Source organism: Penaeus chinensis, chromosome 17, assembly GCF_019202785.1.
Source record: "Penaeus chinensis breed Huanghai No. 1 chromosome 17, ASM1920278v2, whole genome shotgun sequence".
Classification (NCBI taxonomy): domain Eukaryota; kingdom Metazoa; phylum Arthropoda; class Malacostraca; order Decapoda; family Penaeidae; genus Penaeus; species Penaeus chinensis.
In genome coordinates this window covers 4,930,989-4,943,488 of record NC_061835.1, presented here as the reverse complement: position 1 = coordinate 4,943,488, position 12,500 = coordinate 4,930,989, and the positions used below count along the sequence as shown (strand labels likewise).

Below are 12,500 nucleotides of genomic sequence, written 5' to 3'. Positions count from 1 at the left end.
AAAGGAACCCTGAGCAAGTCTTCCTGACCGTGACTCTTCAGCTTTGACAGGCACAGACTTCTGACCTATCACCCCCACCCCCCCTCCTCTCTCTCTCTATCTCTATCTCTATCTCTATCTCTATCTCTATCTCTATCTCTCTCTCTCTCTCTCTCTCTCTCTCTCTCTCTCTCTCTCTATCTCTATCTCTATCTCTATCTCTATCTCTATCTCTATCTCTATCTCTATCTCTATCTCTATCTCTATCTCTATCTCTATCTCTATCTCTCTCTCTCTCTCTCTCTCTCTCTCTCTCTCTCTCTCTCTCTCTCTCTCTCTCTCTCTCTCTCTCATGGCGAGAGCCATGTGAACAGAAGGATAGATAGTAGACAGTTGTCTCCCAGTCATCTGCGCATCCTCTACCGTCTTTGAGTTCCCGCTTATCTTGCCATTGAACAGTAGTCATGTTGCGAGAGTCTTGTTCAAAGGACGCATCGCCCGTCGATGTTTGTGGCGGTGCGTGCGGCTCCCTTATATTTACGCCTTGTCTTTTCTTTCCAGGTATGTTTTGGCGCGGGCGTTGGTTCCACGAGGAGGCCGGAGGAGGTCTCGGCGTAAGTACGGCTGGAGGATCACGTGGGCGGCGCTTGTTGCTCGTTGGCGGGTCTTGCGGCGCTGGGGATGGGCGGGGCCTGTGGTGACCGAGACAGGTGAGGCGGCGTCGGGGCAATTTGGGCGCTTTTGACGGATAGTTGTAAACATGGGAGAAAGAAATTTATAATCAAAATCATCGGCTCGTTATTAGCAGATGATGATGATGATGATGATGATGATGATGATGATGATGATGATGATGATGATGATGATGATGATGATGATATGATGATGATGATTGATGATGATGATAATGATGATGATGATATTGATGATGATGATATTGATATTGATGATGATATTGATGATGATGATATGATATTGATGATGATGATGATGATGATGATGATGATGATGATGATTACAAACACGGCGTCGACCATCTCGGTTAGATTGGTCATGTTACAGAGGTCGCCCATTAGATATGCATTCGTTCTCGGCTTTAATGAAATCGACAGGTGCATTGATGGAGGAATTGCCGTCAGTCGAAATGAGTGCTTCTCACGTTGCCGTCCGATGCTCTCCATTTAATCTGCTGAAAAACGATCCCGCACCGACTTTTCAAGAGCGTCTGTCGGCAAGTGGCTGTCCTTCGGTTTGCCCGTGAACACTCATTCACGCTTTCTGTAAACATGCCGCGTTGAGGGAAGTGACAAAGGAGGCCTTCTTTAATACTCTTACATCAGATCTCTCTCTGCCCCCGCCCTCCCCCCTCCCTCCCCCCGCCTCGCCCCGCCCTCACCTGGGAAGCCGCGTGTGGGGTCTGCTTTGAAAAATCCCTTCATTTTGTTTTTATCTTATTGGAATGCATCATTTTGTCCTGATAGCCATTGGATCGTATTAGGTTGACACAATTCGAGGTTGTGATAAGTTTAAGTCATAAGTATGTGTGACTAACTGTGGGTTTGCGGTTTCATTGATGCTCTTTGTGTTAAGTGACGCAGTAATTTTCTCGGTCTGACTTCGTTTTTGCGTATTTTAGCAGTTGTGGATTTATGTCCGATTTGTATATTCACTTTTCATTCTGGACATTATCGAAATGTTACAGAATACGCTGGAGAGTTATTGCAGTTACTAATGATCGCAATTTGCAAATCCGATTGCAGGGTTTCTCTCTCGATCGCCTGGTTGCATCATCACCGGCCGCGGGGACAACTACATCGAGTATTGCGTCTTAATAATGCTCGGAATTTCCCGCCTGGACCTGGATGCGCTCGGGACGGGCGTGGGGAGTAGGGACGGGAAGAGGGAAAGGGAAAGGGAGGATAAGAGGGGAGAGGGAAAGGAACAGAGGAGACGAGGTGGAAAGGGAAGGAGGAGAAGGAGCAGGAACCAGCAGAATAGGGAGAGGGGAGAAGGAAGAGGAGGATAGAGGAGAAGGTGCTACGGACGCCGTCGCTTGGCGTGGCAAAGCGAGGCGGGCGAGTCGGGTCGGGGGAGGCCGGCGCTTGGGATTGCAGCGGCTGCTGTGATTTCTGGCGGCGGCGGTGGGAGGAGGGAAGGGGTTGTGAGGATGGGGACTAAGTTGATGGCTACCGTTGAATGCTTTGAAATGTCTAGCGAACGTGAAATCCACACTTTCATTCGTTTTCCCCCCAAACAAATGTTGACCGGAATAAAATGGCAAGGAGTTGTTAAATCGATCAAAACACCGGTGGGTCGTTAGGAACGAAAAGGAAAACTTAATAATAGAAAGATGAGTAGAGGCAGATAATTTAGGATTAGATGCGAAGCCGAAAAGTCAGAATAGAACCGCCTGAAATGCCAGATTGGTCTAAACACGGAAAATCGAACATAGATGCTGACGAGAAGAAGAATTCAGCAGAATGGACCATCGTGGCCATCTAATAATTGGGAGCCGAATCGAAGCGGCGAGGCGGAAGGCGAAAGCGGCGGCGGCGGGAAGCGAGGGCGCGAGGCGGCGGCCGGACCGCGGAAGTGGCGCGAGCGGGGCCGGCGAGGGCAAAGGCCACCGGGGGACGGCGCTGGCCAGGGGCGCGTGGTGGGGATGCAGGAGGGGCGGGGGAGCAGGGGAGCAGGGGGGCAAGGGGGCAAGGGGGCCGAGGCGGGGAAGGCTAGACTTGGGGGCAGGGGGAGGGGCAAGTGCAGCACCAGGGTGGGCGTGTGGGTGTGATATAGGCGGTGTTGAAGAGAGGTTGTTATTATGATGGCGAGGGCGGTGGTGACAGCGACAAGAGTGATTTTGATAATGATGGTGATTTTTGCAAGAAGAATGGAGAAGTGGCGAGGGTGGTGTTTCTCTTATTTTTTATTGTGAATGCACAATTAAGTATTTCGGGTGTTTACTGTGAACCACAAATATATCCGATGTCTTTTTTTCAAGAAATATGAAGGAAGGTCCGGGGCGAACTCTTAAGTGGCGTCTCTTTCTTGCATTGGATTGGAAATAGTGCCGATGATGGTAGTGGGGATGGCGGTGATGGTGATGGTTGTGATGGTGGTGGTGGTAGTGGTGATGGTGATGTGATGATGAAAATGAGGATATGAATGATAACAGTAGTGGAGGTAGGGGTGAGAGTGAGAGTGGGGGTGCAGGTGGAGAGAAGGGGGAGGAGGTGGAGGTGCAGGTGGAGGTGCAGGCGGAGGTGCAGGCACAAGCAGGAGATGGGTTGCGGATGGAGGTGGAGGCAGAATTTGAGGAGAGAGTGAGAGGTGTGAAGGAGGTGAAGGTGGAAGAGATGATGACTGAGGAACAAGTGAAGGAGGTGGAGTTGGGACTGAAGAAGGAGAAAGAGGAAGAGGAGGAGAAAGCGGACAAAAAGGAGATGGAGGAAAAAGGGGAGGAGGAGGAGAAAGAGGACAAAAAAATAAGTGAAGGAAAGAGACAAAAAACACAGATTTAAAACAAAAGTACATAACTAGGTGAAAAAAAAAAAAAAATCGAAAAATAAACCAGAGGCAAGAGGAGAAAAGGGAAGAGAAGAAAAAAAAACTGAAGAAATGAATGCCGTTGACATGGGATACAAGAGCTGAGATTGAGCCGATGATCAGAACCTGCTACCTCTCCCCCTTACCGCCCCCTCTCCCCCCGCCCCTATCCCCGCCCCCCGTCCTTCAACACTCCCTCTCACACCTCTTACCCTCTCCCCCTCGACCGTCACCCCCATCGTGCACCCCTCCTGTCCCATCCCTTTTCACCTCCCCTGCCCCTCAGTCCCCCCCCTCCCCTGCCCCTCAGTCCACCCTCTCCCCTGCCCCTCAACCCCCCTCCCCTGCCCCTTAGTCCACACTCTCCCCTGCCCCTCAGTCCCCCCTCCCCTGCCCCTCAGTCCCCCCCTCCCCTGCCCCTCAGTCCTCCCCTCCCCTGCCTCTCAGTCCACCCCCTCCCCTGCCCCTCAGTCCACCCTCTCCCCTGCCCCTCAGCCCCCCTCCCCTGCCCCTTAGTCCACACTCTCCCCTGCCCCTCAGTCCCCCCCCTCCCCTGCCCCTCAGTCCCCCCCTCCCCTGCCCCTCATTCCCCCCCTCCCCTGCCCCTCATTCCCCCCCTCCCCTGCCCCTCATTCCCCCCCTCCCCTGCCTCTCAGTCCACCCCCTCCCCTGCCCCTCAGTCCACCCCCTCCCCTGCCCCTCAGTCCACCCCCCTCCCCTGCCCCTCAGTCCACCCCCTCCCCTGCCCCTCAGTCCACCCCCTCCCCTGCCCCTCAGTCCACCCCCTCCCCTGCCCCTCAGTCCACTCCCCCTCCCCCACCCCTTCTCTTTTCCCCTCCCGGAGCCCCTCTACCCCTGCCCCTACCTTGTTCCTCTCTACCCACTCCTCCTCCCCGGCTCCCTCCGCCCCCTTCCCCTTCGTCAGTCTCTCACCACCCCCTCCCTCTTCACTCTACTCCTCCCCTCCCGTACTTCCTCCTCCCCCGCCCCCCGCCCCCGCCCCTTCCTCCTCGTCAGCCCACCCCCCGCACCAGATCCCGGCGACGCCCTTGAAGGAACCAGCTGGCATCGGGGATCGCCGGGGGGCCCTGCGTGTGCTTCCTTGGCCTCTCTCGGGCGGGGTTAGGAAAGAAGTGGGGAGTGATGGGAAGGAGGGAAGGTAGAATGGAGGGAAAGAGAGAAGGTAGGAAGGGAAAAGGAGGGAGGGAAAGAGAGAAGGTAGGAAGAGATGAAGAAAGGAGGGAGGGAGGAAGAAAGGAGGGAGGGAGGAAGAAAGGAAGAAAGGAAGAAAGGAAGAAAGGAAGAAAGGAAGAAAGGAAGAAAGAAAGAAAGAAAGAAAGAAAGAAAGAAAGAAAGAAAGAAAGAAAGAAAGAAAGAAAGAAAGAAAGAAAGAAAGAAAGAAAGAAAGAAAGAAAGAAAGAAAGAAAGAGAAGAGAGAGAGAGAGAGAGAGAGAGAGAGAGAGAGAGAGAGAGAGAGAGAGAGAGAGAGGAAGAAGAGGGGGGGATAGGGAAGGTAGGAGGGGGCCGAGAGGGAATTAGAGGAGATACGAAGGAGGGAACGTGGGTAAATAGGGAGAGGGAAGGAAGAAGAGAGGGAGCGAAGGAGGAAAGGAAGCAAGGAGTGAAGAATGGGCTATAATGATATAGCAATGATAGTTATTAGGAAAACGATGACCATCATCGTTATAAAGAGTAGCAGTGATGATGATGGTAGCAATAAGAATAGCAACGATAACAAATGTATTAGCATCAGTACCGTAAATAATAAGAATGTGAGAAGGAGAAAGAAAATGGCACTACGCAAAATCCTAAATAATTCTGGTTTGAGGATCCCCGTCGTCAGAGATGAAGATTTAGTGCAGAGTCCCAACCCTCCCCCTTGGCCCCCCAGCCTCTCCCTTTGGAGCCCTCCCCCTTGGCCCCCAGCCTCTCCCTTTGGAGCCCTCCCCCTTGGCCCCCCAGCCTCTCCCTTTGGAGCCCTCCCCCTTGGCCCCCAGCCTCTCCCTTTGGAGCCCTCCCCCTTGGCCCCCCAGCCTCTCCCTTTGGAGCCCTCCCCCTTGGCCCCCCAGCCTCTCCCTTTGGAGCCCTCCCCCTTGGCCCCCAGCCTCTCCCTTTGGAGCCCTCCCCCTTGGCCCCCCAGCCTCTCCCTTTGGAGCCCTCCCCCTTGGCCCCCAGCCTCTCCCTTTGGAGCCCTCCCCCTTGGCCCCCCAGCCTCTCCCTTTGGAGCCCTCCCCCTTGGCCCCCAGCCTCTCCCTTTGGAGCCCTCCCCCTTGGCCCCCAGCCTCTCCCTTTGGAGCCCTCCCCCTTGGCCCCCAGCCTCTCCCTTTGGAGCCCTCCCCCTTGGCCCCCCAGCCTCTCCCTTTGGAGCCCTCCCCCTTGGCCCCCCAGCCTCTCCCTTTGGAGCCCTCCCCCTTGGCCCCCAGCCTCTCCCTTTGGAGCCCTCCCCCTTGGCCCCCAGCCTCTCCCTTTGGAGCCCTCCCCCTTGGCCCCCAGCCTCTCCCTTTGGAGCCCTCCCCCTTGCTCACTGCCCCTCCATTAAGCTCTACCCCGACCCCCCTTCCTCAGAGAGCCCTCCTCCTCTTCCCCTCCCCCCGACCCCTTTGACAGTCCTCCTCTCACCAGGCTCCTTCCTCCTGAACTCCTGTCTCTCCCCTTGATCCCCCTCCCCTTCCCTCGAGCTCCCCCCCTTCCCCTCCCTTCGAGCTCCCCCTCCCCCACGGGCCCCCCTCCTTCCCCTCTCTTCGAACCTTCACCCTTCTCCCTTCCCCATGCCCCCCTCCTTCCCCTCCCCACGGGCCTACCCCCTTCCCCACCCTTTGAGCTCTCTCCCTTCCCCTCCCTTTGAGCTCTCCCCCTTCCCCCTCCGTTTCCCACTCCTCCCCCGCCCCTTTCACGCACTCTCCCTCGGGGAAAGCGCACGGCGCGGAATCGTCTGTTGAACTTATGGCGTCGGTCGTGTGTCTCACGTCGGACATGTTTGTCCACAAGGATAGGGCAGGCGATTGCTTGCTTAGTCGTCCAGTGAGAATCGGGCACGACTGTAGCGACGGACTTTTTGGAAGGGTCTTTTTAGGGCTGACTTGAGAGCTAGGGGCCAAAATCCACTGTCGTTATTTTGACTAGGCTACAAGTGCACGTCTTTTGTAGCTGTTGTTGGAGAACTCCAACATTCAAGAATTGATCCCAATCCCTTTCTGTGAGGGGAACCAGAGAGCCAGTTGCGAACTCAGCCGTAGTTTTAAACTCAGCCATGCACCCAGCTCGAAGTCCGCCAAATTCGAATTTCAAGTCAGGCATGCCTAAAAGGAAGTCATCTTGATGTTAACTGAAGTCACCCTATCTCTCTTGTAAAGTCAGTCCATCCCTCTTGTAAAGTCAGCCCGCCCCTCTTGTAAAGTCAGTCCGTCCCTCTTGTGAAGTCAGCTTGTCCCTTTTGTAAAGTCAGCCCGTCCCTCTTGTAAAGTCAGTCCGTCCCTCTTGTGAAGTCAGCCCGTCCCTCTTGTGAAGTCAGCCCGTCCCTCTTGTAAAGTCAGCCCGTCCCTCTTGTGAAGTCAGTCCGTCCCTCTTGTGAAGTCAGTCCGTCCCTCTTGTGAAGTCAGTCCGTCCCTCTTGTGAAGTCAGTCCGTCCCTCTTGTGAAGTCAGTCCGTCCCTCTTGTGAAGTCAGTCCGTCCCTCTTGTGAAGTCAGTCCGTCCCTCTTGTGAAGTCAGTCCGTCCCTCTTGTAAAGTCAGCCCGTCCCTCTTGTAAAGTCAGCCCGTCCCTCTTGTAAAGTCAGCCCGTCCCTCTTGTGAAGTCAGTCCGTCCCTCTTGTAAAGTCAGTCCATCCCTCTTGTAAAGTCAGCCGTCTTGTAAAGTCAGCCCGTCCCTCTTGTAAAGTCAGCCCGTCCCTCTTGTAAAGTCAGCCCGTCCCTCTTGTAAAGTCAGCCCGTCCCTCGTGTAAAGTCAGTCCGTCCCTCTTGTAAAGTCAGTCCGTCCCTCTTGTGAAGTCAGTCCGTCCCTCTTGTGAAGTCAGTCCGTCCCTCTTGTGAAGTCAGTCCGTCCCTCTTGTGAAGTCAGTCCGTCCCTCTTGTGAAGTCAGTCCGTCCCTCTTGTGAAGTCAGTCCGTCCCTCTTGTGAAGTCAGTCCGTCCCTCTTGTGAAGTCAGTCCGTCCCTCTTGTGAAGTCAGTCCGTCCCTCTTGTGAAGTCAGTCCGTCCCTCTTGTGAAGTCAGTCCGTCCCTCTTGTGAAGTCAGTCCGTCCCTCTTGTGAAGTCAGTCCGTCCCTCTTGTGAAGTCAGTCCGTCCCTCTTGTGAAGTCAGTCCGTCCCTCTTGTGAAGTCAGTCCGTCCCTCTTGTGAAGTCAGTCCGTCCCTCTTGTGAAGTCAGTCCGTCCCTCTTGTGAAGTCAGTCCGTCCCTCTTGTGAAGTCAGTCCGTCCCTCTTGTGAAGTCAGTCCGTCCCTCTTGTGAAGTCAGTCCGTCCCTCTTGTGAAGTCAGTCCGTCCCTCTTGTGAAGTCAGTCCGTTCCTCTTGTGAAGTCAGTCCGCCCCTCTTGTGAAGTCAACCTGTCCTTGTGAATCTATCCAGTCCCACTTCTCAGTATTCCGCTTGCAAAGTCAGCCTGTCTCATCTGAGGAGGCAAGCGGTCCAAGCAGCGATCTCCCATACGCAGTCTGGGCAGCGGCGGCGGCCATAAGCGCAGCCCAGAACCACAACACGGGCAGAGAATCTGATCCGAGACGGAGCGGAGCACAAACAAGCAAAAGGCATTAACGCGCAGGAGGCCAAACATACAGTCCAAGCAGTATGCTTGTGTGTGCATGGCTAGTGAAACCCGGCGCTCGCCACCCGTGCTCATAACACAAGCCGCAGTACTAGGGGAGGGACAGGGCAGAGGGGGGAAGAGATCGCCGATGCAGGCCAAGTGATGTTTAGGCTGATGTGGCGGCCATATGTTGTTCGGACGGGCAGGTACAGCGCTGCTCTAGCCTGTCAGCAGGTCGCTGTGCCCAGCTCGCCCCGGCGTATACCCCAAAGCGCCGTCGAGGGGCGTCCAATCAGGCGTCGACGTCACGTGACGGCCAAGTCAAGCCAGCAGCCAGACGCCAGCGGCGAGCAAGAAGCTGGCGCCAAGGGAACCTCAGTAAAGACAGCATGTGATCCGTAGTCACTCTGGCAGTCACAAACAAACAAATAATGTAACTAAAACCCTTGACTCTGCTCGCTCTTTCTCTCGCAAACGCTTGTGCGCACGGACGCCTGTCTCCTCCGTCTCTCTCTCTCCTTTTGCCTCTCCCTCTTCTCCCCTCGGGCAGTCCTCCTTTGCCTCTCCGCCCGTCACCAGCCGCGCCTGCCTTCCGCCCGGCCACCCAATCGCGCCCTTCTCGCCGTCCCCTCCCTTTCCCTTTGCATGATCTGGCAGTGCACTTTGACTTGTGTTCGACTGACCAACCGAAACCTGCTTGCGTTGCGTCATAGGGAGTGGAGACGAGGAGGAAAACATGCAAGTGGCGTCCCTTCCTCACACACTATCTCCTCTCCTTTTTCCTCTCTCCCCTCCTTTCCTCTCTCTTCTCTCTCTTCTCTCTCTTCTCTCTCTTCTCTCTCTTCTCTCTCTCTCTCTCTTCTCTCTCTTCTCTCCTCTCCTCTCCTCTCCTCTCCTCTCCTCTCTCTTCTCTCCTCTTCTCTCCTCTTCTCTCCTCTTCTCTCCTCTTCTCTCCTCTTCTCTCCTCTTCTCTCCTCTTCTCTCCTCTTCTCTCCTCTTCTCTCCTCTTCTCTCCTCTTCTATCCTCTTCTCTCCTCTTCTCTCCTCTTCTCTCCTCTTCTCTCCTCTTCTCTCCTCTTCTCTCCTCTCCTCTCCTCTTCTCTCCTCTCCTCTCCTCTCTCTCCTCTCCTCTCCTCTCCTCTCCTCTCCTCTCCTCTCCTCTCTCTCCTCTTCTCTTCTCTTCTCTCCTCTTCTCTCCTCTTCTCTCCTCTTCTCTCTCTCTCCTCTCCTCTCCTCTCCTCTCCTCTCCTCTCCTCTTCTCCCCTTCCTGACACAGTTCTTCCTCCCTCCTCTCTTTCCCTCCTTTTTGCTCTTCCTTCTTCCCTCCCTGTTTCCCTCCCTCCCTCCCCCCTCCCCTCTCCAGTGCTCCTTACCCTTCCTCCCTCTCTCGGTCTCTCCCTTCCTCTGTTTTCCACCTTCCCCTTTCCTCCTCACCTTGCAACAGGCAAAATGGCGAACACTTTAGAGTCGGCGGAGTTGCAATTTCCGTTGCACTTAACTGCCGGGCATTTCCCTGCGACCCGGCGATTGCATCAGGAAAACCTACCACCTCTCCCCCAACCCCCTTAACCCCCCTCCTCCCAGAAGTCCCCATGACCCCCCGCCAACCCTCTTGAACCTCCCCCCTTCCCGCCCCTCCCCCTCTCCTCCTCTCTCCGGGCCCGCCCTCGTCTCCAGCCATTTCTGTGAACTTCGGCAATGACAAAGATCTGGCCTTCCATAACCTCAGAATAACGGATGTGGTTATTGTTTACTTTATCACTACTACCACTATCATTACCGCTATTATCATTATCATAACTTGTCGTCGTCGTCGTCGTCATTGTCATTGTCATTGTCATTGTCATCATCGTCGTCGTCATCATCGACATCGTCATCGTCATCGACATCGACATCGACATCGACATCGACATCGACATCGTCATCGTCACTATCGATGTCATTTATTTTATTAACAGTAAAGTTAAGTTCAATGCCATTGCTGCTGCTTGATTTTTTCTCGAGCCGATTGTACCTCGATCCCTTGTGCATTCCCCTTGCTTCGGCAGCACTGGGACTTTTTCGCTTTTTTATTTGTTCGTTAATGCTAGTGTTTTTCTTTTTCCTTTTTTGTGTTTTGGGTTATTTTATTGTTATCTCTAGTATCATCATCAATCTTCAATAATCATCACGGTGGTTATCCTGATCCTTATATCTATCATTAACATATCATTAATGTGATTATTATTATTATTATTATTATTATTATTATTATTATTATTATTATTATTATTATTATTATTATTATTATTATTATTATTATTATTATTGTATTGACTATTCTGATTTCGATAATGATGCTGTCTGATGGAATGTTTTCCCTCACTCACTCTCTGGAAGGGAGTCCGTGATTTCGAATTTCGTCCTCGTTCGGGCCCGGTTTATGCCTCCGATGTTATCCTTTTATCAGGTGCCATTGTTTTTGAATCGTGATGATGATAGCATTGTTAGTATTCATGGCGATAATACTAATGATCACGCTGATTTTGAAAGTGGCATTAGTGTTAATGGTAATCATAATAATGATAATGACCAACTAAAAGTGTTTTTCTCTAGAACCGACAATTAATGGTACAAGATATTAATCATTATAATGATAGCGATAATAATAATGTTAATGATCGTAATAATGATGATGGTAATCAATAGCAATGATGGTGGTGATAACATATCAGTTGCTGTAGTCTCAGCGCTTCTGAATTAAACGTAGCGTAAATTTTGCTTTTGTTTATTGTATACCCTCGAATGCGGCGGTACGTGACGTGGTGCTTGTAAAAAGTCACGTGATGCCTCTGTGGTTGATTCACGTGGCGTGTGGTGTGGTTCAGTCCTGTGAGAGGGCGCGATTAGGCGCTGAAGTTGAGAGTGCGGTCGAGTCAAGCCAGACGATGAGTATGACGTCGCGTTGCTCGCGGTGGGTGTATGGTTGAATCAGGTTGAATCCCTTGCATTGAGTGGTTGAGTCACGTGAGTCGAGTTGTTGGGTTGAATTCGTGACATGGGTGAGTCTGGCAGTCACGTGGCCCGGGTGTGTGGCTGGGTGTGGTGGAGTCACGTGACCTGAGTGCAGGGGCAACTTGACACGTTTACGTAAGATGCTCGCTAGGACTCGGCGGGAGGGAACCCAGGCACCCGTTCAGCCGCACGCGCGCGCGCACGCAGCTCGGCGTTGGACGACTTACGCGCTTCAGGCGCACACACTTACAGATTTTTATATTTGGGTTACTCATTCACACGCATTCACGCGCACACACGCAAGTCTAGATATACTTCACGTGCATTAGCATGTGCGCAGGACGGTCTTTCTTGGAGGAAAACGTTGCAGAGGGAACACTGAGTCCAGCGGGCGGCGCTTCAGCAGTCCAGCTGTGGCCGCGCAGCAGCAACTGAGTCTCAGTACCTACACGTGGTACAGCGAAAGCAAGGCTTTGCAGCACTTCCAAAGGCCGAAGACCAGTGACTTTTGACGTGAAGCATTATTCAAGATGCTCATTAGCTGCAATAAATTTCTTTTTTTTAAGAAGCTGTTAATACCTTTGTACGCAAGAAAGACTGTTCTTGGAAGCGAGGACTTCTTGGAATTGACAGTAGTGAACAGGCAGCACCCTCCGCCCTGCCCCGCGGTGGTGCCACGTGTTGCCCGGGTCAGGGGTCACCACACCCACTTCCTCTCCACCTCGGCGCAGCTCCACTCTTCCACCCTGCGTAGCGAGCGGCGTCACTTGCGAGTCGTCGTCGCCGGCGAGCACTGTGACGCCGCCGCAGTGCTGCGTAGGCTCGGGCTGTCCGGCGCAGAGGCTTGGCATCAGGGCATGATCCAGGAAAACCTGTTTGGGTTCCATGATGCCAACCCGTGGTGCTCTCGCCGCCCCGTGCCCTCGCCTCTGCCGCAGGGCGAGTTGGCGTACGGCGGGCGGGTGCACGAGCGAGTATGGTGCACGGTGCACGGCTGCGGTACGTGCTGCGAGCTCCGGGCGTAGCGGCGGAGAAAATCAAACAAGTAGAGAAGTGCGGAAATAATAGCCGCGGAACGACTGTGGGTCTGCCAGTTTGTGACGTAACCAACTTTCATCATGCAGGCCGCGCAGTGTTGCCGCACTTATCTCTGCGGCCGGCCTTCCGCGGCAGGCCTTTCTGGGGATGCCAGCGACGACTCCTGTGGTAGGCCGTCGTGCTACGCCCGAGGGCGCCTTCAGAG

At 53.7% G+C, this 12,500-nt stretch overlaps 1 protein-coding gene across 2 annotated transcripts in view; it reads left to right on the top strand.

The window, feature by feature from the left end:
* The window catches only part of LOC125033953, a 99,473-nt gene that overhangs the window by 65,447 nt on the left and 21,526 nt on the right, over positions 1 to 12,500 (top strand). The window contains exon 2 of one of the 2 annotated variants that reach the window (XM_047625547.1): positions 541 to 689. The exons of the other annotated variant lie outside the window; for it this stretch is intronic. Within the exon in view, the coding sequence (XP_047481503.1) occupies positions 661 to 689 (29 nt within the window). The 5' untranslated portion in view covers positions 541 to 660. The remainder of the gene's footprint in view (positions 1 to 540; positions 690 to 12,500) is intronic. 2 annotated transcript variants of the gene reach the window in all.